The following is a 25000-nucleotide window of genomic DNA, read 5'->3' as shown; positions in this document are numbered from 1 at the left end:
GTCATCACTCCAAATGCCCAATTATTTGAAATGGTCAATTCAAGTGACCAAATAGATAAAATACATAACAAATTAGGATTATCAGCTTTTAGTTTAGTTTAAATACCAATGTGTTTGCCACTCTTGAGAGGCCTTGCCATAGCAGCTGCCATGGCTCAAATATCTGAGACCTTTTAGAAATGCATTCAGCCATGTGTGACTACACCTGAGTTTGATGCTGCTATGTGTGAGTTGTGAGATGATTAACTCTCTCCCTCTTCTTGCAATGCCATTGCCATTGCTTTTCGTCCAGTACGGTAGGTTTCTCTCAGATCTCTTATCTGGGTCTTATCTCCTCCCAGTCTCAGCTCTCCTTTCCCCTGGCCCTCAGGCTTACAGACACACACACCCTGGGCAAATATTTGGCTTCCTTAAGACTATAGGGAACCTGCTGCCACCAATCACCGCCAACATATAAACACGCAATTCTATTACATTCTGTTAATAACAATGTCCTATCATTCTTCTTTGTATTTATTGATGTCCTTGCTGTACCCTTTTGTTATGTTTCCATATTGACTACAATCATTGCCTCCACCCAAGCTCCCATTAAAGCATTTCCATACTCTTAAACATAGCGACAAAGCACAAATACCCACGTGACCCAGTTTGAGACCTGACCCATACTGTTGTCTACATACAGTACAGTAAGAGCCTGATCTTTCTCAGTCTAACCCCAGGCACTGCTGGGGCTGTGGTGATACAATCAGCTGGTTATCCATTAGCTCCTGCTGACTACCAAGTCCTACTGACATGTCTCACTGTTTCTTAAAGGGCCACTTTGGTCAAACAAAACCAAAAACATGCCATGACATGTACAAAGGAAAGGCTGGCTGGAATCCAGGCCTCAACCTAGACGATGAACTTTAAATGAGTTTCATGGGGAGCGAGTTATGAGGCTGACTACATAAGAGGCCAACACAATTTTAATCCAGCAGGGGAAAAGGAAAAATAAATGGATTGATTAATAGATAGATGATAGACTGACATACATATATTTGAACAGACTGACAGACAGACAGATACTGTAGGTAGATGTGTCTATCCTCCATTCCTGCTGCAAACGCCAAAGCCACTTGTAACACAAGAATTGTGCCAACTCGTTGAATTAGTTCATGCACTTGCTGATGAGAGCAGAATTTCCCAAACAAATCTTCCTCTGGGGTTGAATCCATTAATGTTTCCCTGCTCCTTGCAGTGCAAGCAGTATCAAGCTTCATTTGTATGATGCAGGTTCATGTTGATGCCTCCCATTTCATGTGTTAACACTCTGCCCTGAGATCTGCACTGAGATAAACCTGTCCTTCGGCCAGAGTCAAAGTCTCATCTTCTTTATAGATCCCTTAGAAAACCTCAATAACCTGCAGAATCACAGAGACGTTGCATGATAGCTCCATGCCGCAGAGCAATTCTGTGGTGTGAGCAGAAGTTTTATTACTAAACAAAATGCAGGGTTGGATTAACTTCCATCATTGCTTCTACTGTGTCTGCCCCCCACTTGGTTTTCCCTATGCAACCCCAGTTCTCTCTGAAGGTTTCCATCTCCCTCCACATTAAATTAATTAAAACTAAAGTAAAAAACAATTCTAAATGAAAAAGACTAAAAGCCATCTTCTCTTTCTCTCTCTATAAATATCTACAGAACATTCAGTGGCAGCGAAAACGGGCGGCTGTTTCCCAGGTGACGCTCAGGTGATCCTAGAAGGCGGGGCCACCAGGCAGGTTCGTGACCTTCACCCAGGCGACCGCGTCCTGGTTTCCTCCACGCCGGACGGACGCGGCCCGCTCCTCTACAGTCCCGTGCTGTCCTTCCTGGATCGTCAGCCCAACGCCACAAAGACCTTCTATGTCATCGGAACCGCCGCGGGACACCAAGTCACGCTCACTGCCGCACACCTAATCTTTGTCACAGACAGCAACTGCACTCAGGGGTTAAATGACCAGACAATCGAGGGGCCCTTTTGGGGGTCCAGGGAGGAACGTGGTTCCTGTCGGGCAGGCAGTCCAGATTTAAGGACGGTTTTTGCAAGTGAGGTACAGCCGGGACAGTATGTGCTAACGTCGCAAGCGGGAGCTGGGTCAGAAGTGGCGCTGTCAGCCGTCACTTACGTTGGGACGCGCAGGAGCACGGGGTTGTATGCGCCGCTGACCCAGCACGGTTCTATAGTGGTGGATTCCGTTTTGGCATCCTGCTATGCTGCTGTGGACCACCATCATTTAGCCCACTGGGCCCTGGCTCCGTTGAGATTCTTCCAGAGCCTAGTTGGAGCTTCAGAACCACAGAGTAATGGGTTGCATTGGTACCCCTGGGTTCTGCAGAGGCTGGGGAAAATGCTACTGGGACCTGACCATTTCCACCCCTGGGGGACAGAGGAATGATTCACACTGCTGGCTTAATTCACCCGATTTCATGTGCTGGAGCACTGAAGCAAAGAGCACACTGTTTCGATCTGTGCAGAGGAAGAAAAAGTGTTGTGGGATCAGCAAAAGGCTGTTGTTTTTATAGTGTTATACTGACTTCAGCCATACAGACAATGAGGTACCTGCTAGTAATACTTGACTTGACTTGACTGTGGCTTACTTCGTGGTTTGCCACACATGCCAAAAACTGGGACACAGAGGAGGAGGGATGCTCATTGGACACTGACAAAGAGGAGCATTCGTTCTTCATCTATGCTGGCAGAACAACGGCGATTGAGCCTCTCTGAGTTTTGTAAAATCACAAACTGCTGCAGAGGTTTATCTCCCATGTACATCAGAGGATTTAATCCGAGGGTGAGACAAAAATGTGTTTGAAGTATTTATAATGTGTTTTTTTATTCACCTCTGGAACAAAACCATGATCTGTGACTAAAGAAGCAAATTCCAAAAGGTTTTCCACAAAAAACCCACAGATGAAAAAATACTTTTGCTTAGTTACTAATTTTTGTACTGTAACAAACGTTGCTCATTAAATGAATCCGAAGGACTACCAGAAGGGCAGGGCTGGTAGTTGTCAGACTGTAGCTGTAGCTGACAGGATAATGTCCCTGCTTCATTTCTGACTAGAGACCTGTCTTTCATGTCTTCTGGCATTTCTGTCCTTGTTTCTTGTCTCTCTGCACTGTCCTGTCTAATTAGAACATTTTTTAAAATGCCAAAAAACTACACTAAAAACGAGGACAAACTAGAGGTGTGCACAGTTGAGCCATGTGGCTCATCGCCAAATGACCTCAGTGTCCTGAAAATGCAATGAATATGCAATCATCCTTCTACGATGAATAGTGCAGAAGATATAGAAGATATAGCACATTGTGCTTATCAATAATTGACCTTCATGAACTTGACCTTTGACCACAGAATTGCACCATAGGTCAGACATTGAATTAGAAATCTAATAGATGGAGTGTCATGACCTTCTGTTGTGATTTGATGCTAATACAGTGTATTGAGTCTTTCAGAGTTACATACATACATACATACATACACACACACACACACACACACACACACACACACACACACACACACACACACACACACACAGACAAAAAAAGCACAAGGACCTCTGCTCCAAATTGGGAGGAACAAATTAAGGAACAATCAATCAAAACTGTATCAAGTATGTTACGGTATATCACAAAATGTTCCTTCATATACAAAAAGGCTCTGGTATGCAGTGACAAGCAAACTCACTGACTCACTGGGCTTAGCAGTAATTAGCAAAACATTACTTAGCTTGCACTGTACAGCAAACATTTCAAAAGCACTCGTTGTTGTTAAATCTGCTGCGCACCACAATGCACTTCTCCTGTGCTCTGGATCTGCCACTTTAGAGCATTGGTTCTCAACCTTTTCAGGCCGTGACCCCCCCCCCCCCCCCCCCCCCCCACAAAATAATTGTATTTGAACTGGGGACCCCCCATTCCTGCACTTGGAATTGTAGGAGTTGAGGCATTACATTTCGTTTGACTCGGTTCCACAGATAAATATTGTGAAAATACTTAGCAAATGTAGATCTGCTATTTTCACAATGTTTGCCTCTTTCTTATATGACAATTTGGCCAATGTTTGACCAGTTTTTATAGTATAGTTTGTCGATTACTTTTGATGCAGAAATACAATTTTTCTTTTTTTAGGTATTAAAAAAAGTTTTTTTTTAATACCCCCCCACACACACACACACACACAAAATCATGTGGGGACCCCTGGGGGTCCCGACCCACAGGTTGAGAACCACCGCTTTAGAGAACTGGAACATTTGAATTTAGATGTGTAATCAGGTATGAGATGGGGCAAAACACCAATCACCCACTTGACATACGTGTATATGAGATCTGCATTGCAATATGTATGTATATATTGTTCAAAGTACTGATGCAGAGTAAATGCAGGACAGCTGCATCATGGGGTCTTCTGTGATGGCTACCAATTTAATGTCAGTCTGCTCTTCCATGCCTTTTATCTATTTTGACAATTTGTTAATGAGTTTGTCTGTTCAGACTTATATGGGTTTATATAATATATATTCATTTTTTAAATCGTTTCTATGTTTTCGTTTGTTACTTTGTTTGTTTATAAAGAGTTAATATTTTGCCAAATGTTTTATGGTTGACATTTCAGGTATCTAAGTAAGGCATACACAACTCTCAGGCTAAATCAAACTACTGTATTAGGCAAGAGGTATGCAACATAATCAATCAACACTTGTCTCTCATATTTAATGCTGAGGGTTTATTTAACAGGTCTGATCCATGTTATGGTTGTTTGTTGTACATCATCTTTCATCCACATATCTGTTGTTGGATTTGCGGAGGTGCAGAACGTTTTTAACTCTGGGATTCAGTTAACTAAGTATTTGAAAAACATGTTATCTGTATTAAAGAGGGTTTAAAATCATATAGGGTTCAATTCAATTTCTATGAGACGATTGTTGAGTATGCTTTGTGTAGGTACTCTATGGAACTCAAGGCATTATTTTCTATGTGTGTTCAAAGTTATGTTAAATATGTATATTAAGCTACATTTAAACTATTTAAAGTTCTATTTTTAAAAGAAAGTGTAAATGTATTGTTATTTGGTCCATTCTGTGCATACAAATGGCATTTGAAACATAAAGTTGCTCTTTGTAAACCCCCTTTGCCTTTTTGAAAATGATCAAAAAGCAAACTTCCTCCCCCTCCTTTATCCTTCCCCAACACTTTTTGCAGAGCATCACTTTCTACAGTCATATAATACTGTACTTTGTAGGCTATCCCTGACTTTTCATAGAGATCAGATCTGTTGCCCCACAACCATTTTGGCAGGCACACATTTATGTACAAAAATAAGTACACCCAGATGTTAAATGGCTGGTATACAGTATGTAATTATGAGACAGCTCCTAAGAGTATCCTGATGGCACAACCAGTGTACACATACTTAGATATACACTTCTGATGATGGCATCTGGGGTTCAAAATCCAGCTCTTGACCCACATCATATTTGAGTTGGTATGCCTGACATAATTATGTACTCCTTCACTCAAAAATATCAGATTTAAAAGCTTACGTTGTTGTGGGTGCGTTGTGAGCTTGAAAGATCGGTGTCGGGTGGAACTTACTGTAATAAAACAGAAAAGCCCTAACCCATTAATATTTTAGCTATTGAAAAATAGCAGATATACAAGCTCACAGTGTGGCACCGAGTGCCGAGCTGCAAGCTTGTAGATCTGCTATTTTTGAAAAGTCATGAAAATGTGTGCAATTTGAATATATGCATGTTTTTAAAGTAACTCAAATTTTGCTTTAAGGGGGCACCTGGAACTAAATATTTTGAGATGGGGGTCCGTGGCCAAATACATATCATTTTGTGGGTGAAAAGGTTTGAGAACCACTGACATAGAAACATAGGTTTTTCAAAAAACCTTGGAAGGATTTAGAAGAAACTTACACTGTCAAAAACATTCAAAGACTTGCACACAGCAGATAGCAGATCTGTGAGCTTGTATATCTGCTCTTTTTTAATAGTTAAAGCATTAAAATAATGCGTCATAATGCGTTCCTGGTGTAAAATGGATTAAAACAACTCTAAACTAAACTAAATAAAAGTACAGTCATGGCCAGTGGTTCTAATAAACATGTGAACACATTATCGACAGCTGTGGTGTGAGGGTGGTCTGCGGCAGGGAGTCTTCAGCACCATGGACAGAGGCACTGTAACACTACCCTCTGTCTTCCTCTGGATGCAGGCCTGTGTTCTCTTTTTTTGAGTAGGTGGAAGTTTCCCATTGAGGACAGCGCACCCTGTTGGTCTGTTGGCTGCTTGACCTCTCTCTCTCAGCAAAGAAAAGCAACAGCAACCAAATGAGATTCTAAATAATCTTTATTACTATTGGTCAGTCGAGTACAGGAAAAGACGTTTTTCGTCTTATCCTGTTATTCATTATAGGAAAAGGACTTTTCCATACAAACCAAAGAGCCAGACCAAGGTAAAACATTCACTAATTGTGTTCAAATATTTGAGAAAAAGTGTGGGATAAACTGAGGAGGATACCTTAATTAGTAGGTAGCATTACCACATGTGAAGACATCACGCCTCAGTACTACAGGAGTTCAAATATTAGAGACAAAGTGAAAATAATTCTACCTGGGTCTGGCACATTTTACTTTTATCTCTGTGTCCAGTCTCTATTTCCACATGTCTACAACAGGGTTAGGGCTGTGATATACAGGCAACATTTTGAGGCAGAGTTTAGCATTTTTGGGAGCATTTGGAAGCGGAAGTTGATTTGCAGGAGAGTTATGACACTGGGGAAAATAAACATCTCTCCATGTTTTAAAAAGAAAATCCCCACATTGACTCAGACCGATCAATCCTTTTCCAATAATTCTTTATTTCTTGGCACTGCCTCAGAAGGTTGTCCACATAGCATTGCCTTAAATAAAGGGGGGGGGGGGGGGGTTCACACGACACATGGGAATTCAGCATGCTCACGGTAACTCACATACAGGAATGAATGACTTTATAGAATATGTATCTGTCATCACAGCTTGGCAAAATTACACTGATACACAACAAATGCACAATAACACCTGGAACTGTAATACCAGCCAGTAGGAAATGGACTCACATGTGTCTGAGTTCTCTTTATCCAACAACAAATGCTCCCTGTAAAACGGACGAGTCAATCACCACACTGCGATAGGTTGTGGCGATATTATCTCATAGAAGTCCATAGATAAATAGCTTATTTCTCTCAAACAAAATACGTTTGCACTCACATGTGTGCGCATGTGTGCGCATGCACACATACTTTAAGCACATGTGTGCAACGGGCATACTTGCACACACGTGAGCGCACGCGCACGCGCACGCACACGCACACGCACACACACACACACACACACACACACATTACCCACTGACTCGCACACACTTATTACATTTGAGTAACATACTGTATCACGAGAATAATGACTCTTTAGAGTGAGTGATTGATTGATTGATTGAATGAATGAATGGAGGGATATGTAGAATTATAGCGCTATCTGCTGTGTTGATAGCAACAAACCTAACAGGGGTACAAAACACTCCATTGCATCTTCAGTTGGCAATTCCATTGACATGTTATATTCAGCTGTACTGTATATAATCATTGCTTGGCAGCATACAAAAATAAAAGGAGTTGCTCTGATTTATATTCGTTACCTTCTGGATTTGAGTATAGTCATAAACAGGATAAATATCTTTCAGCACATTTCTGTACATCTGGCTCAGTTGTTGTATAATTATCTGATTAGCATTAGGGGATTATTACTGGTTCCCTACCTAGCCACTGTGTTAGCTCCTGACTGACTGTCATTTGCTGACTAGAATTGTCAACTAGGCGGACTAATGCATAATAGTACCCCACAATCCTGTTGATCCGCTCAATATGGCCCCAAAAATACCCTAATTATGTACATTGATAACTTTGTTATCAATGTAGACTCAAAGGGGGTTTTATTATATTGGATACCTAACAGAGCGTTTTGACTAGGGTGGAGCCATATAAGTTATTAACTTCACACTGGATTTCAACATGTTTGTAGCATTTATACTTTCATAATACCTAAACAAATACAACAGCTACAGGCCCTTATTATACAAGTAAACATCTAATGTCTAGGAATGAGGAAAATGGACCAACTACTGTAACAGGCATATGCACTTCTTAGGGGATATAATCACCAACCTGGCAACCCAGAGGCCGATCTGTGTGGCTGTATTACAGTATATGACAATGTTCAGGGAGAGCAAGGCGTTAGACCTGCCAATCCTGTCACTAGCACAGAACAAGGTTAGAGATGTGATCAAATGGTCTATGGCTGGTTAAATTAACGATTGTCTCAGACAGTGGTTTATAAACCTGCAAAGGAGTAATGCATGCAGTGGGCTAAATAGAGTAACTAGGGCTGGGCAATATATTGATATTACATTAGATCTTGATTTGAACCTAGATGTTATCTGGATATGATAATATTATGATATGACATAAGTCTTGTCTTTTCCTGGTTCAAAAGGATGCATTACAGTAAAGTGATGTCATTTTCTGAGCTCACCTTACTCTTCATCTCATTGTGTAAATATTTTAGTGAAAGCAAGCCCTCCGCAAGATATTGTCAGAATATCAAGCTATTTGGTCAAACACATTGTGATTTTGTCCATATCGCCCAGCCCTAAGAGTAACCACTTTATTATAATTAATCACTATCTGTCATTTCTGTAACTTTGCTGGTACTCCAGGGGTTCAGAGCTGACTGGGAATTAGCCTCCCTAGGCCAATCTTCTGAACCTGATCATGAGAGATGGTGAATTTGTCTCCCCATGGCAATTCCTTAGTTTTGCAAAACAGTTTCAGTTGTCACCAAGGCTGGTATATCAGCAGGTTTGAGTCCCAGAATGAGTACTGTACTGAGGTACTGGTGAGCTTTTTCAGTCTGCTTGATGAGCTGACTGAATGTTGGGAATGCTGTGATAAAGCTCGAGGGAACTCTCTGCTCACTCTATCTGCCCACCTGTCTGATGTTAGTAATATCTTCAGCCAGCAAAAATATATAAGAAATCGTCTTAACATATACTACAATAACATATACTGTAGGGGCTTAAAAGGTTTCAGGAAGGCTTTACAGCTAAATCCGTAGTGTTCAATTAAAGCAACACTATAACGTTTTGAGTGAAAACAATATTATTTTGACCAATCTGTATGGTGGAGTATGTTAATACAATATAACATACATAATTGTGGAGGTTGTATTTGCCTGAAGGTCAGAAGTCATAATTCTCCCCTGAGCAAGCAGGCAGGTTCTATTAGCTCAGTGGTACGAATGTCAGCACTTTGTGCAGGGATCCCAGTTTGAGTGTAGCTTAATTTATAGACGAAACATCTCTAATGTGAAAACATTACAACATAACTGTGTGGTGGCAGCCACAGCCCTGCATCTGTCCTCTACTAACAGCAGGATTGTATGAATAATTCCTCTTGTTTGGAGTGGAGCAGCAACGGCGTGGTCGCTGAGGTGCAGAAAAGCCCCATAAAAAGTGGGACTTCTGCGATGGCTAAACCTGCAAAGTATAATCCGGAGTGTTATTTTAACTCTTAACAGAGTTAAATGACACTCCAGATTTAGCTGTGTGAGCAGAAGTTAACTGAAAGGGCAAACATCCACTGCTATCACCACGCAGCAGACCGTTGACGTACACATTTTCAACCAGGGCTAGTGACAGCTCTGCAAATATGGCCAAAGTCCTAATAAGGATTCATCATCGGGGGAGGAAGAGGATACAAAGGCGAGGAGAGAGGAGAAGGAGAAGACGATCATGGAGGAATGTTTCTCTGCTTTTCACAGCCTTTGGGTGAAGTTTTCAGGAAATACCCCTTTGGGAGCATTTTCTTTGTTCTGGAACCAGTCATCCTGCTTCATGCCCATCAGCCAGCCGTCGTCCTGAACACAGACAGATATATAGATAGATAGATACCTTTATTATCCCACTAGGGAAAAACAGTCGCCCAGAGAAAGCAAAGCATAGGTTACAAAGGTACCGTACTGTTGTGTACAGCGAAAAAACTAGGTAAAAAACAGTCATTGCTACATAAGTGTCTCAACATTATCCCTAACACAAATAGTAATACTTATAATTAAGCAATATTACACAAGAGGGTGTGCATATAACACAGTTATCCTGCACGACAGCCCTTACCGCAGGAACGAGCCGACAGGCGAGTTCCGTAGGTAGGGCTGGAGTGCAGGATAACCGTGTTATATGCAGACCCTCGAGTGTAATATTGAGATTATACAACTGTTGCCCTAAAAAACACGTCAACTTCATTTCATTGTAATTAAGATATTCGATAGGAATTTGTAATTTTTTAATGCCACATTTAGCTACTGTGTCCCTGAACGTCACTTGAAAACCGCTAGCCAGCCGCCTAGCATAGTGTGGGGAGAGAGGAGCGCTTGCTGTCTTTCGTGACCAACGCAGCTGATTTCTTTACTTGATGAGAGACAGTGCATCTGTGCTCGTTATATGTACGGTTGGAGAGCCTGTTTTCCATTGAGAGCCCGACTACCTGTTGTATAATAATACTTATAGGCCATGGGCCAGACGAGATTTCACTCTCGGAAAGGTGGCAAAGGTTACTTAGCATTTTTGAGAAGCTACTATAACTGTAAATAATGTTTTGGTATGATAACCCTTTTCGAGAGCGACATCTCGTATGGCCCATGGACTATTACTGTATCAATGCAGTGCCAACCAAATAAAGTGTCCATAACAGTCATTCATAGGTGTCTCACCGCACACAAACACACACGAGCACGCGCGGACGTAGGTATGCACGCACGCACACGCGCGCGCGCGCACACGCACACACACACACACACACACACACACACACACACACACACACACACACACACACACACACACACACACACACACACAAACAACATCATAGTCATTAATTGTTAAATACACACACGTAGACATGCAAGTGTGTGTGTACGTGCTGTATTGTGTGCGTACCTGTTCTTCTGGGTTTTCAAAGGGAACGACTAGCACTATGTCTCCAGCCTTCATCTCCAGCTCATCGGTATCATTGGCATTGTAATCGTGCATCACCAGGAGCTGTAAGACAGACAGAACAGAGCTGTCCATTATTAGTCCAACAGCCCATTATCCTGACATCTCAACAGTCCAACAAATGTTAGATTAGTGGGAGGCTAGGGTTAGGTATATACTGTATATATATATTTTTGTGACGTTAAGGTTATGCTGCATTCACACTGAGAAAAGCCAAGCTAATGGTTTGCTTGATAATTCAATGTATTCTCAATGCAAACCAGCTTTAAGATGCACAAGATGCTCAAAACAAAGCTTGGAAAGTTTTAAAGCTGGTTTGCATTGAGATTACATTGAATTACCAAGCAAACCATTAGCTTGGCTTTTCTCAGTGTGAATGCAGCATTAGAGTTTAATTATAAAGCGCGACGTCCAACTAATGGTCCAGTACCTCGGAACAAAGGACTGTCAGACTAGTGGCATATGATGGCACCTGCATAGCAGAGTAGGCCTGAGCAGGGTGGTTAAATCGCGGGCTTGTCCAGTGGATTAGGGGGCAAAAGGGGGTTAACCCATAGACCTGAGGCTGATTTTGTTTTTCTGAAACACGTTATGTTGCTATATCAGTGGTTCTCAAACTTTTTCATGTCAAGGACCCACAGAATTATATGTATTTGACCACCGACCCCCATCCCACGGAAGCAAAGATTTTAGTTAAAAATGTTTGCTTTAAAAAAAATATATATATACTGTATATATATTCAAAGATTTTCAAAAAATAGCTCTACAAGCTACAAGCGCGGCACAAAGTGAGCTTGAAGATCTGCTTTTTTTTAATAGCCACAGATGTAAGCACAAGTGAGAACGCTTGCTGGGCATTGCTGCCTGACGCACCTCCGACAGTTAAAGTGGTTAAAATCTAAAATTACACAGACACTTTCCCGGTCTTAATAGGTTAATGTAGCAGAGTTACCCCCATCTTAAGAACAGAAGCCTAATCTCTCCATTGGTCAGGGTTGATAAGCCCTTGGACCCAGGTTTGAATTGATTGATTGATTGACGTATTTATTAGATGTTTTGCATAGGAAAAGGTACAGGAAAAGGTTTCATGACAGTAGAGTTCACTGATACAAGGTCAACTAAAAGGAAACTCAGGTAAGGCAAGGCTTAATTCCATTGAGATCATTCTCTTTAACTTATATAACATTGAATGACAGATGGATAGAGCACAGTACTATGCAGTAGATATCATCATCATCATCATCAAAAAAAAATTACAATAGAAGGGTCCAGGTGGAAATTACCTTGAACAGCATTCCTGGAGGCATTTCCTGTGTCTCTGGTGCTCCATTGGTCGATTCTGCCACTACTGTGGGTGTCTAGATAAAAAAAAGGAAATATCTCAGGCATGTAACATGTACTTGAAGGTGATTATGGTGATCTGGCTGACATTTGGGAACCAGGACACTGGGAATCGGATCAGTCGCCACAATAACATCTGGGGGACTCCGTTGTAATCTATGTTCACACTCACCTCCTCGGGTGCCGTTTCATCTTCTGTGACTGCTGCTCCTGGAGGAGACGATTCACCCTGTGACCACAGATGTACAGAATTAGAACAGTTTAGAGACGTGTTAGAAAGAAAGAGATAGAGAGAGGGGGGGACAGAGAGAGAGAGAGAGAGAGAGAGAGAGAGAGAGAGAGGGAGGGAGGGAGGGAGAGGTAAAATGGAGGCTATGGAAGCCCATCCCAAACGAAATGACCTGAATTGTGAGGTTTTTTTTCTTGGAATTCCGACTTTTTGTCTTTTTTGTCACTATAAAAACAAATTGTAACTCTGAATTAAAAATGTTCCCACACTAAAGTGAGATGTCATTTGTGAGACAAAACCATACATCGCAATTGCAAGGAATAGACATTATATAGACATTATATCCCAGAAATACATTTCTGAGATATAAAGTCAACTTCGCACCCTCCACCCACCCACACCACACAACCACAACCACACCCACACACACACACACACACACACAGAAAAAGAAGGGTACACAGTAGATGAAGAGACTGATGCAACAGAGCTAATAATAGTATGACGGCCTAAACAGAGAAGCTGTAGTTTACACAGGCAGCAGAGCAGGGTCAGACAGAATAGACACTTAAGACACTGACTGAAAACCTACAGTACAGCAAAGATACAGTGAGTCTGAAGAAATATAGTACTGTCAGACCCAGGCTTGTTATAACATAACAGGCAATGTCGCCACGCGAGGAACCCACCGTAAACAGACTGTACATCCAAAAACGCTCGGATTGAACTGAGTAGCTATGGACAAGTAATCCTCATTTATTGACTTTTACGTACATACAGTACATCAATAAGAAACTCCCGACCCGACCCCCCCTCCCCACCCCGGTCAATGCATCCATCCATTTAATGCATCTGCCTCTCATTATCCTATATAGTCTCCATTTCTTTCTATTTATCACCTACCCCACCACCACGCCCCACCACCACACTCATCAAAAGTCGATGCATCCATTCAGTTTGTCCAGATGCATCTCTTTTTTTCTCCCCCGCTCTCCTTTGGTTACCTGACCCTCCTCATCACCCTCAATGACTGCAGCCGGAATAGCTTCTTCCTGGTCCGCATCGTCCTGAATGGCTTCGTCCTGGGCGGCTTCGGCCTGGATGTCTTCTTCCGGGACGGCCTCTTCCGGGACGGCCTCTTCCGGGACGGCCTCTTCCTGGGTCGCCTCTTCCTCGGGGGCGGCCTCGCTCTCAGCCTCGGCAGCAGGTGCTGCTTCGTCCTCCGGGGAGGGGGTCACCTCTCTGACCGGCTGTGTCCCGTCGTCGCCCCAGCCCTCTTGGGCCGCGGCCACGGGGTCGTAGCGAACCGGCAGACTTCCGTCGTCGCCCCAGCCTTCCGCGGCGGCGGCCACCGGGTCGTAACGGACGGGCATTGTGCCGTCGTCCCCCCAACCTTCTGCGGCGGCCGCTATGGGATCGGTGTGGCGCGGAGGGGGAGGTTGGACATGTTGCTCCTCGACCTCGGCGCCATTGTCCTCAGGCTCAGCCTGAGGGGCAAAATGACCGAGGGGTTGGGGGAGGTGAGTTGTAAGGTTTGTTTGCATGTGTGAAGAAGGGGTTCAAATATCAAAAGTTAAAAAGATTTTAAGGCACTGATGTCACAGATAAGAGTTACATACGGGCAGTGTCAATGGAAAAGTCAGTTTTTTTAATGGGTAAGGGGGTATTATATCATGTTGTAGTTGTATGGGCAGAAAGAACAAAAGCTTAATTTTTTATATGGGCAAGCAATTGTGACACAATTGTCTGGTGGAATATTAATGGGGTATTCAAGGTTAAACCAAGGAAGGTTGTATGGCAAACAAGGCTCACGAGTTATAGAATTCAGTTTTTAGAAGTGGACAGAATGGCTTGGGCAGGGTATTTGGACATTAGGGTTAGGTGATATGGGTTAATTGGAAGAGTTCCACAGCAGATGGTATTGAGTCATCATCACCATGAGATTCAGGAAGAAGGATGTGGAAGGAGAAATGATTGCCAAGAAGGGAGGTTTCAAACCAAATTAAAAGACGAATGGAGAAAAGTAGGGGTGGCGATTAAAGGCGGGAAGAAAAAATAAATGTGCAGGCTGCTCCAATCAGAAGACAGATGCTGGCTCTTCTGTGTATTTGGCAGGCATGGTTTACTATCCCAGTTATACTCATATGGAGAAAGGAGAAGGTTGCCATGTAAGAGTAGAGGTGTCAGTCCTTTTCTGCTCTCATTGTTTATTCCCCAAGCATTAATACAGGAGCAACGGAACGATTTCAGACACATATCTCTTACAGCCAAAGGGATGGACAAAAGGGTTAGATAATGGTCTGATGGTTAACCTGAAAGAAACACTCAGTGAAGTTGCCCAGTTGAGCTACGCGTAGAGGTTTAGGAATCATAGCTACCATTTGCATCCACTTTGCCACTTTTTAAAACTCCACTGGAAATAATTCTGATTGAGGATGCAAAATGATGCAAATGACAGCCCACAGAAGAAAGATGCTAGATTTTCAGCTTTTGTGAGCAACTTCACTTAACTTTGAAGGAAAAAAATAAAATAAAACGGTCACACAGATAATCCCTGTATGTCGCATGTAAACAGTACATGTCCTGTCAGTGGAACATGGGAACATACAGGGAGAGGAGGAGGAGGACAGAGGAAAGGAGATCGAGTATCTCCAAGGTCAATTCAGCTCCAAATCAGTCCACCAAGGAAGGGATCTCAATGTTGTTTTTCCATGAATTCCATGATTTGTGTTTGAATGAATATTAACCATCTTTAGTCGTACATGAAACTGAATTGACTCAAGCCATTGATGCAACTCATTCCCAAGTTCTGTTTGTGCTGCCAAGACAGCTACCCCCTTGCCTTCTGCACAAAGCTGCTTTCACAGCAAGCAACGGACACGAGGACATGGTTAGGCACAAACAGATTTAATAGGAAAACAGAGTGGCAGCCATTGAACAAGTCCCTCTTGAGTCCCGAACCCATGCATCTCTTTCAGTCAAGTCTTTCTGCAGGTGTCTGCACAATGAGACTTCAGACTTCTATAATGGCTGCCGATGTAGCATGGTCAGTGTGTATGATGATAATGATGATGATGATGATGATGATGATGATGATGGTGACGACAACGATGACAACATGCCGATTATATACAGGCAAAGAAGTTGAGTATAATGGCGATGGTAATAGTGGCACTGAACATGTATTGTGCTTACCCACGAGTCCCAGCTTGCCGGCTGCAGAGAGAATAGAGTCAGCAGAGTAAGAAGAAAGCCCATTCACTAAAACACACTACAAATGCAGATTCCATGCTCTAAAGTCTGAACGCACAAGGCCACAGTAGTAGTTCTTCAGCATAACAAGAGTACAAAAAAGCAATTCATAAAAAGAAGTGAAGTTAAGCTATCAAATTTCACACAAAATGCCCTTCTTACCTTTAAGACCCAATACAGGTAATGTATTGGGTCTTAGGGTATTTCTATTCTCTATACAGCAGACTACTACAGTCATTTTAAAGTTAACTTGCATCATTACCATTTCAGTATACAGCCCACAAAACAGACATCATGAGATGAATAGTAGGCCTACCTATACTTCACCTTGAATGCATTAGCACTTTTATTAACTGCTGCTTTCTTTCTACTATTTATGTTATTAATACCTTTGCCTCTTTTTGAATGTGTCTGTTGTTTTTAATATGACAAGCAACATGAGTTACAGAGAAAAAGTAAGACTAAAGGTTACAGTGGATGGAGACCTGGCAGTAGGAATGAATCTGTGTATCCACTATTACCGTATTTTCCGGACTATAAGGCGCACTTAAAAGCCTTTAATTTTCTCGAAAAACTACAGTGCGCCTTATAGTCCAGTGCGCCTTATGTGGGTCAGTGACGTGACGCCCCAAAAAATGTGTTTTTAAAAAAACTTTAAATTGCAGGCATAAAAGTTATTTACTTTTGTTCTACTCACTCTCAACCTTATGGAAATACATTTTGTTTTTAGATATTTTATTGGAATCAGACTTTATTCAGCAGTTTGTTGTACTTGTGCCTAAAATCGTCATATGGTGTGACATGAAAATAATTGTTCATAAAATGAAAATGGAGTACATCTTTCTTAAGTTACTCACTTTATCAAAGTCCTTTATCATAACTAACCAGTGATCCACTATAGTTTTTTGAAAATTAATTATATCTGTATATTTTTTTCATAATCGACACTCTGTGTGAGGCCCATGTTCATGATCTTACAACATATTTTAAATGTATTCTGTCAAAACTTTCTCTAAAATTACACAAATATTTGTGACTCTTCCTGATAATATTCTCTATGTAATCCATAAACATTTTTTTGGTTTAATCATTAATAAAGGTATGATTTCTCACTATTTGGAATGTCACACCAAATGATTTAGTGTCACACCGTATGATCATATCTTCATGTGTCAAAGCAAACTGTGTTTTAACCTACCTATTAGTGAGTACTGAACTTTACTGATTGATTAAACAATTACCCAGGATAACATGGCCTTAATATTTCTGAACAGGATATTATTGTAGGGCTTTAACATGGGATAAGAAAGAATTGTAGTAGTAGATGGATGATGAGGATGTGCACAGGAATGCTACGCACACCTAACTCTTCTGCCGGCCCACGGCAGAAGGATCCTAAAGGGACAATAAGGCGCATAGCCACACTTGGAGCCAAGGCATTGAAGGCAACATTTTATTAACACCAATTAGTGGAAACAGAACTCAGCATTCAGGTAAATTGCTTTTTTCCGAAGTCTCCTGAACTTGAACACAGCATTTTGTGTTGAACAAATGTAATTAGGAATCATGACATTACACCACATCTCCACTAGCTAAAGAGTGCTGGGTTGCGCAACTCTGAAAATAGCTGATCTACAAGCTCTCGCAGCACAACGTGTTGAGAGCTTGTAGATCAGCTATTTTCGCTAGTTTTGTCTCGGGTCCTACCTTAACACTGTCCACTGTCCAGTCCAGTGAGTCAAAGTACAAAAGTATTAGATCAGATTAGATTATACATTTAGACTGTATTGTACATCAGCCAGTCGTATTTGGTGAGGGTAGCAAACCGGCTGCCTTGTTGCGGTTCTGCTATGCCACAGACAACCTCCTGCTCTTCGTAGAAAATGCAGTCTCGCCCCTTTGGCTCCTCTCTCCTTGCTGGGTCATTGTTTAGTTTCTCCCTGTACTTTCTCGTTCTCTCAGCACTTGTCATTTTCCAGCTGACAAAAGAAAATGGAATGTATAGTTTAAGACAAAGAGAAAATATTGTTTAGATTGAAACAATATGTTAAGGTTTCTGTGAAGGGGTTTCTGCTCTGTCTGATGAATTTGAAGTATCACTGAATGAAGCTAAATTACATTTTATGTAAAAATGTTTAAAACAAATGTTTAAATGTACAAAAGAAACATGGAACTTTGTTATTTGTTGTTATATCTGTAGTTAAATACAGTATAAATCATATGGTGTGACAGTCAAGTCATATGGTGTGACAAGCAGACATGTCACACCATATGATTAAGTGTCACACCATATTACTGTTTTCTCCATTTAGGTTTACCTTGAGGCTACTATGTACACATTAGCATGCTAACAGCATGCTAGCTATAACAAAGCAGCCTAGATCTACATGGAAATATGACCAAAACTTCAAATAACTTAAGCTTTTTTTAAAGAAAAGGTGTCACACCAAAAGACATCCAGAATGGTGAGTTTGTCAACGTTTCAACAAGATGGCATTTCATGAAAATGTTAAAATCATAACTCACCTCAGACACCTGTCTTGCAGTTGTGCTGGGAGTGCTGAATAGCCTTACAGAAGAAGGACCTCTCTAGCCAATAGGTGTCCAAATAATTGCCTGTTTAATTTTTCCAAACTAGTGTCACACCAAATGATTTTGGGTTGGGGAACAAAATGTTTTTGATCAGAAATGACTGAAAACATTATGCTTTGACTTTGAAAAGATATAGGCTCAAAATAGACATTTTTTTTAGCCTAAATTCATTTTCAAATGATTTTTAGCAATTCTTTTTCTTAGTTTTATTCAAGTTCCCACTTTGAGAAACAAGGTCAGGACAGTCACACCATATGAGTTTTGCCATGTTTGGTTGAAGATTCTGAAGAAATGAGGAATGAAATGTTTTAATCTTGAGTAAGTTCACATAAAGCTTAATGTCCTGCACAATATTCAGAAGGTTTTTGACAAATATATTTTTTATTTATACATGTTTGACACCGAGGACAGCGAAAACGTTACGTCACGTCACCCACCCATATATGGATCATTCATTGACATTGACATTCCCTTTAGCACAGCTCCATCTGTTGGATGCATAACGCAACGGTAGCGTCTATTATGTGCGCCTTATAGTCAGGTGCGCCTTATATATGAAAACAGTTTGAAAATAGACCATTCATTGACAGTGCGCCTTATAGTCAGGTGCGCCTTATAGTCCAGAAAATACTGTATGTTCAATCTTAAGAGCCTGGCCGTATTATTTCCGTCTGCCAAACATAAAAAATTGTCATTCAGAAAGCAGTGTATTTCTATCGGCATGACTCGCTGGTATTCATTTCTTGTGGGGCTTATGCGGTGGCTGTGGTTTAGCGGTGTCTGCTAGCAGCAGGGAAGCTAAGGTTTTCCTCAGGTAGGCAGGGAGAGAAGTGAGAGCACAGCAAAGTAAATCGTCTACAGTTCATGCCACAATCCACTGGTGGTGGTGATGAACTGGACTGAAGCAGAGCAGCTACTCCAGTTCAAACAAGCACAAGCTTAACAAGTGACCTCATCATGTATCCAGATATGTCTAGCTTGTTTCAAGATAGTTTAAATCGCTGTATTCTACATTTGACTAGCAATTGGCAGAGACTGCATGTTGCATTTCTTCTACTCAAATCTTCTCCAATAAACAGTAGAATGGGGGTTACTTCACTTAACCTTTTGTTACTTGTTTAACATATCCTGGATCTTTACTGAAACCAAGTTGCTGCACACAGCATATTCACCTGTTCATGGAGCAAGATCGTTTGATTTAATTATATAATGAAAAAAGCTTTGAGACGTAACACATAATGTGTCTGGATATAAAATGAAAGCACTTGCTCAGCTCCTGGCTTTTACAGAGTAGGTCTGTGCAGTCTACGAGGTCATGCTGTGAGTATTCCACCTGCGTGCCCGTAGGGGCTGTGGGGACTGTTGTTGCTGTTCTCAGAGAGTCCAGATCCATGTCCAACAGGTTGCTCACTGCGGGACTGTCAAACTGACAACGACAACGGATAGGGGGACTCAGTGGCTAACAGGGAAGGCACAGAGGCAGTATAGGAATAGAATAGAATAGAGTTTAGAAGGGAAAGATAAAGAGGAGGAAGTGAACAGTAGAATGGAGTATAGCAGAGTGAGGTAGAGCAGGATATAATGGAATAGAATAGAATACGGATAGAATGCAATGGAATAGAGTGAAGGAGGGTTTGGTAAAGAGGAGTTGAGAATACTAGCATGGACTATAGCAGAATGAAATAGAATAGAATAGAATAGAATAGAATAGAATAGAACGAGGAGTTGCAGCAGACCAGAGAAAGGTTTTCATCTGCATGACATGTCTACTAATGTTTTATTTGTAAAGGATAAGTATATTCTACTCTGATGTAATTTTATCTTTTGAATGTAAAATAGTCCGGAGAATGACACTTCTAAAGCCCCCGGAGGGTTTTTAGGCATCTCCTTCACATTTTCTTCTTTTTCTTTGTAAATAAAATATATTGTAAGTGATATAAACAAACAAACAAACAAAGGTATGAACACAGTGAGCTGTAACAGGACAGGTCAGGGGAGACACAGCGGCTGTGCATTATTAGACTGACCTGTGTAGGGGAGGTGATGCTGATGTCTGGCGTGTCTGCAGCAGCCTCAAACAGGTTAACGATATTCTCTGTTTTCATCTCCTTAGAGGGCGTGGCCCTGGGAGGCGGAGGCACTGCTGGTCTCAGCTACAACAGACAATAGGAGAGGATCAGTGGTTTGTACGTTTAAGTCAATTATTTTGCCATCATGTAAAGCCATTTTTCATGTGTGTGTGTGTGTGTGTGTGTGTGTGTGTGTGTGTGTGTGTGTGTGTGTGTGTGCGCGTGTGCGTGTGCGTGTGCGTGTGTGTGTGTGTGTGTGTGTGTGTGTGTGTGTGTGTGTGCGCCTGGGTGGGTGTGTACTGTAGAGTATGTCTGTCTACCTTGGACGGGGACTTAGGGATGGGTGGTGGCCCTCCTGGCCTGAGAGTGTGATTGGATTCCTCTCTGCCACTGAGAGTGAGAGTGAGAGTGAGAGACAGAGACAGAGAGATAGAGAGAGAGAGGAGAGAGAGAGAGAAATGAAAGGTAAGAGAAATAGACAGAAAGAGAAAAAGATAGATGGGAGAAGGAGGAGTGAGATAAGAGCAGATTAGAAGGGAGGTATTGAGGGGAACCAATGCTGGGAGAGAAACACATACTAAGAGAGGGAACCAGGCAAGATGTCTTCCGGTAGGAAGCTGTTACAGTATGTCATTACTGGGCATGCTCTATGTGAGTGAAGCTCCAAGAGGAGGGAGGTGGTCGATGCAGGCGCTGTCATGCAAGAAAAGTCACCCTCCCGTCTCTCCTTCCCTCCCTCTATCCAGGTCTCTCCCTCCCATGCAATCAGGCTCAATCTGTGCCAACCTACAGTATGAGATCTCAGAAGCGACCGCACAGTAAAATCCCGAGTGCTAATTCAACTTTGAGAGCAAAGAGTTGACCCACAGGGGTTGAATTATAACACTCAGGGTACTGCACTGCAGTGCCAATAGCGACTTTAAGCAATGACGGCTACAGCTACGGCAGACGGCAACAGTAACCGGAAATGATCAGCGCTCGATAGATAAACCTGCTCGCTGTCGCAGCCGTCCCTACAACGGCAGAAGCTCCCTTTCCACGTAGTGGCTACACCGTCTGCTGCATAGACGCGTCGCCATGGGAACCAAAGAGTTCAGTAAAAGGGGTGAGACCCCGTCGCCGATGGCTGTTTGCTTAACGATTTTGACTGCTACGCCGATTGCGTCATAGCAGCCGCACTCTGCCTGGCGTTGCCGTCCTGAACATTGTCGAGCTTAACGTCCCTATTGACCTGACACTGACACAGCAGTCCCAGGGCTCTAGATACGGTACCAACAAGGGCTTAGCATACACTGGCCGATACCTATAGGTAACAAGACAGGTTTGCCAAACATTTGTATACAGTATCTACCACTCTGGGTGACACTCTCAGTGGAGCCTACTGTTTTGTTGCGCACCAACTACCCAGAGAAAAGACAAGCACCGGTCCGCCTCGAGCCCTCCCGAGACTGCAGGCTGACTGACTGACAAGACAGACAGATGGCCGGACAGACAGACAGATGCAGTCCGACAGACAGACAAGAGTTTTGTCACCGTGGTAAGCACTGCTGTTGCTGTTTACCTCCTGGTTGCTCCTGACGACGCACCACGGCGGTTACCTGTCTTGCTGCAAGGGGTGGGGAGGGGGTGTGGAGGGTGTGGGGCAGGGGTTGGGGCATGGGTTGGTCTCAGGTTAATTCAAGTCATTTCACGTATATATTTCAGTATTTGTAACTTTTTGAAAATATCTGCTATTTTGGGTACATGTGTTTTCGCGGCATGTACCCAACATGCCCAGAATATGGATGCTAGGACTCATGTACTGTAGTCTCACATAGCCAAACTTTCAGAGAGCTCCATCTACCTTCTCAGGCGGATGTGGTTAAATAAATGTGTTTAATAGTGATGTGCGTTCTGTCTGTCACGTTGTATCTCCCATTGTTCAGTCCTATTTTCTGGAAGTTAAAGCAGTTAGGGGACATCAATGCCGCTAACATTCAAGAATACACAGATGGATAATCCAGTGGAGCTTTCACTGTGGATTCATCTAAATTATCATATTCCACTGCACTGACTGCAGCAGCCTGTCTATATGGAAGGCATAATTTGTAACAGGACACGTATTTACAGATTATACTTTACTTGGTTTTGTTTTTAAACATTTCTCAAGAGAACAATAAAGAACAGTTCCTTTCAGAGTTGAAGGAGAGAGGAGAGAGGAGAGAGAGAGAGAGAGAGAGAGAGAGAGAGAGAGAGAGAGAGAGAGTAATATATTGTAGCAGTAATGACCAGGGCACTGAAGTATTTTGACAAAATACACAGATCAGTTTACATTTCTTGGGCAAGAAACCGTGTTGTGATTCATCTAAAAAGAAAGCTCCCAGGGGAAGTACATATATATGATGCAACAATTTAACATTTAAGCAACAATTTAACATTGCTCTATGCATATCATTCATGCTGCTCTGAGAGCAGCATTGACAAAATGTCCCCAGAGCAGCAATTTAACATTGGTCTATGCATATCATTCATTGGCAAAGTGCCACCAGAGAAGGTCAGTACCAGGCCTTTTTTGAGATGAGAAAATCCTGGGAACAAAGTTACAGTACATGTATATCAATGATGGATTTTAATTCCATGGCTTCAATTGGTCCTCTTACTGACCTGCTGGTGTCGGTTTTCTCCAGGTTCACCAGGACGTCATGCAGATCCTGATCCAACTGTGGTGCACATTGTAGACACAGAAAAAGGGAGTGAAATGTGGCATTTTAGTGTATCTGCAACAGTGGAAACGAGTGACTGACGAGCCTTGAAAAATTGCCTTGTGGTTTTAATGTTGAGAAATGCTGCATATACAGTACTGTATATTTGAAACATGTGAAATGGGACATCCTGCATAATGGGTACTTTTTACAGCACTGCCTAGGACTTATGGTATAGGAGGACTTATGGTATAGGAGATACAGTATGCACAGACGGGGCTGCAAACCTATACACTGGAGGTCTGATGGTCTGGTGGTTCTTTTATTTGTGGAATATAACTAAATCCTGTTCAGCAGATTTCATAGCATTTAAATTCAAATGGATGTTGAAACTGCATTATTGTTTGTTTACACAGAATAAAAAAAGCAGATGTTTTGGGGTTATGAATCTCACCCGGCTCATCTCCTTGTGGAACTTTTCCTCAAAACCAGCCAAACTTTGGAAGGTGCTGACATAGAATCCAACACGACTGGAGAGACATAGAGACAGAGAGAGAGAGAGAGAGAGAGAGAGAGAGAGAGAGAGCGAGAGAGAGAGAGAGAGAGAGAGAGATCACAATACAGTACTGTACATTCCATTATGACAAGAAACAGATAAAACTGTATAATTTATTGTATGAACTGATTTTGAGGATATAATCCCAAGCGTGCCCAGCTAGCCCAGTCGGTAGATCATTCTGCTTTAAATCACAAGGCTCTGGGTTTGATCCTGGGCATTGTAAACTCTGCATATGATTCACTGTGTTGGCTAAGACTTGTAGTGGGATCCGGTCCCTGGTCAAGCACTAACATAGGCTGCATATTGTAGTAGTGTTGTTATTTGGTTTCAACAGCGCCTTTATCACCTCAGGCAGCTAAAGACATTTGCAGAGGATCTTCTATAGAAGTACACACATACCTGTTCCATAGTGAAGGTAGCTCCTCCTGCAGGTCAATGTTAATCTCCTCAAATACCTTCTGGGCTCTCTCCAACTCTTCCTCTGCCTGGAGACACGCACGCACGCACGCACGCACGCACGCACGCACGCACGCACGCACGCACGCACGCACGCACGCACGCACGCACGCACGCACGCACGCGCGCACGCACGCACGCACGCACGCACGCACGCACGCACACACACACACACACACACACACACACACACACACACACACACACACACACACACAAACTATTTTCACTATTTCACTATTTTCACTATTTGTCATATGACAATGAATAGGTGGTAAACACTCAGGTGTGTTGACTCTACACACTGTAAATCCTGTAGAGAGTGTGTACCTGGCCCTTGGACAGGCTGGTCTGGGCGATATTATGAGCAGAAAGGATGCCTTGGGCCCAGCCTGGGGTGGCCCTCTCGAGCAGAGTGGAGGGCTGCAGAGATTTTACAAAGGTGGAGAAATTAGGTAATAAAGAGCAGAGAGAAAGTAAACCAGGCAAATGAAAGAACGTGAGTTAAATTACATTTATTAGTTACCCTTAGTTTTATTGGAGGGAGGTGTACGGTAATAGTTTGGGGGCTAACATATAGGTTAGAGATTTCAAGAGGGTTTCTGTTGATTTTTATGAGAGTAGTGCACACCTTCAATAGTAGATCAGTATTTCAAAGACAAAATAGATGTAAACAATGCATGCGGTTAAAATGATATC

General features: G+C 42.3%; 2 protein-coding genes across 2 annotated transcripts in view; one reads left to right on the top strand and one right to left on the bottom strand.

The window, feature by feature from the left end:
- LOC308308258 (indian hedgehog B protein-like) overlaps positions 1 to 3483 on the top strand; it is a 7898-nt gene extending 4415 nt beyond the window's left edge. The window contains exon 4 of the mRNA XM_080753638.1: positions 1682 to 3483. Coding sequence (XP_080609764.1) covers positions 1682 to 2418 — 737 coding nt within the window. The 3' untranslated portion in view covers positions 2419 to 3483. The remainder of the gene's footprint in view (positions 1 to 1681) is intronic.
- A 6399-nt stretch (positions 3484 to 9882) lies between these two features.
- Positions 9883 to 25000, bottom strand: part of LOC308307492 (myc box-dependent-interacting protein 1-like) — a gene marked incomplete at both ends in the record, with an annotated part of 20438 nt that continues 5320 nt past the window's right edge. The window contains 14 exon segments of the mRNA XM_080752758.1: positions 9883 to 9984; positions 11066 to 11167; positions 12406 to 12480; positions 12636 to 12692; positions 13697 to 14173; positions 15888 to 15908; positions 19870 to 19962; positions 20564 to 20689; positions 20926 to 20995; positions 22167 to 22211; positions 23249 to 23304; positions 23741 to 23816; positions 24245 to 24330; positions 24632 to 24724. Coding sequence (XP_080608884.1) covers positions 9883 to 9984; positions 11066 to 11167; positions 12406 to 12480; positions 12636 to 12692; positions 13697 to 14173; positions 15888 to 15908; positions 19870 to 19962; positions 20564 to 20689; positions 20926 to 20995; positions 22167 to 22211; positions 23249 to 23304; positions 23741 to 23816; positions 24245 to 24330; positions 24632 to 24724 — 1479 coding nt within the window.

Source organism: Nannobrachium achirus (genome assembly GCF_963921795.1).
Source record: "Nannobrachium achirus genome assembly, chromosome: 22".
Lineage (NCBI taxonomy): Eukaryota > Metazoa > Chordata > Actinopteri > Myctophiformes > Myctophidae > Nannobrachium > Nannobrachium achirus.
This window is presented reverse-complemented; position numbering and strand designations above follow the sequence as displayed.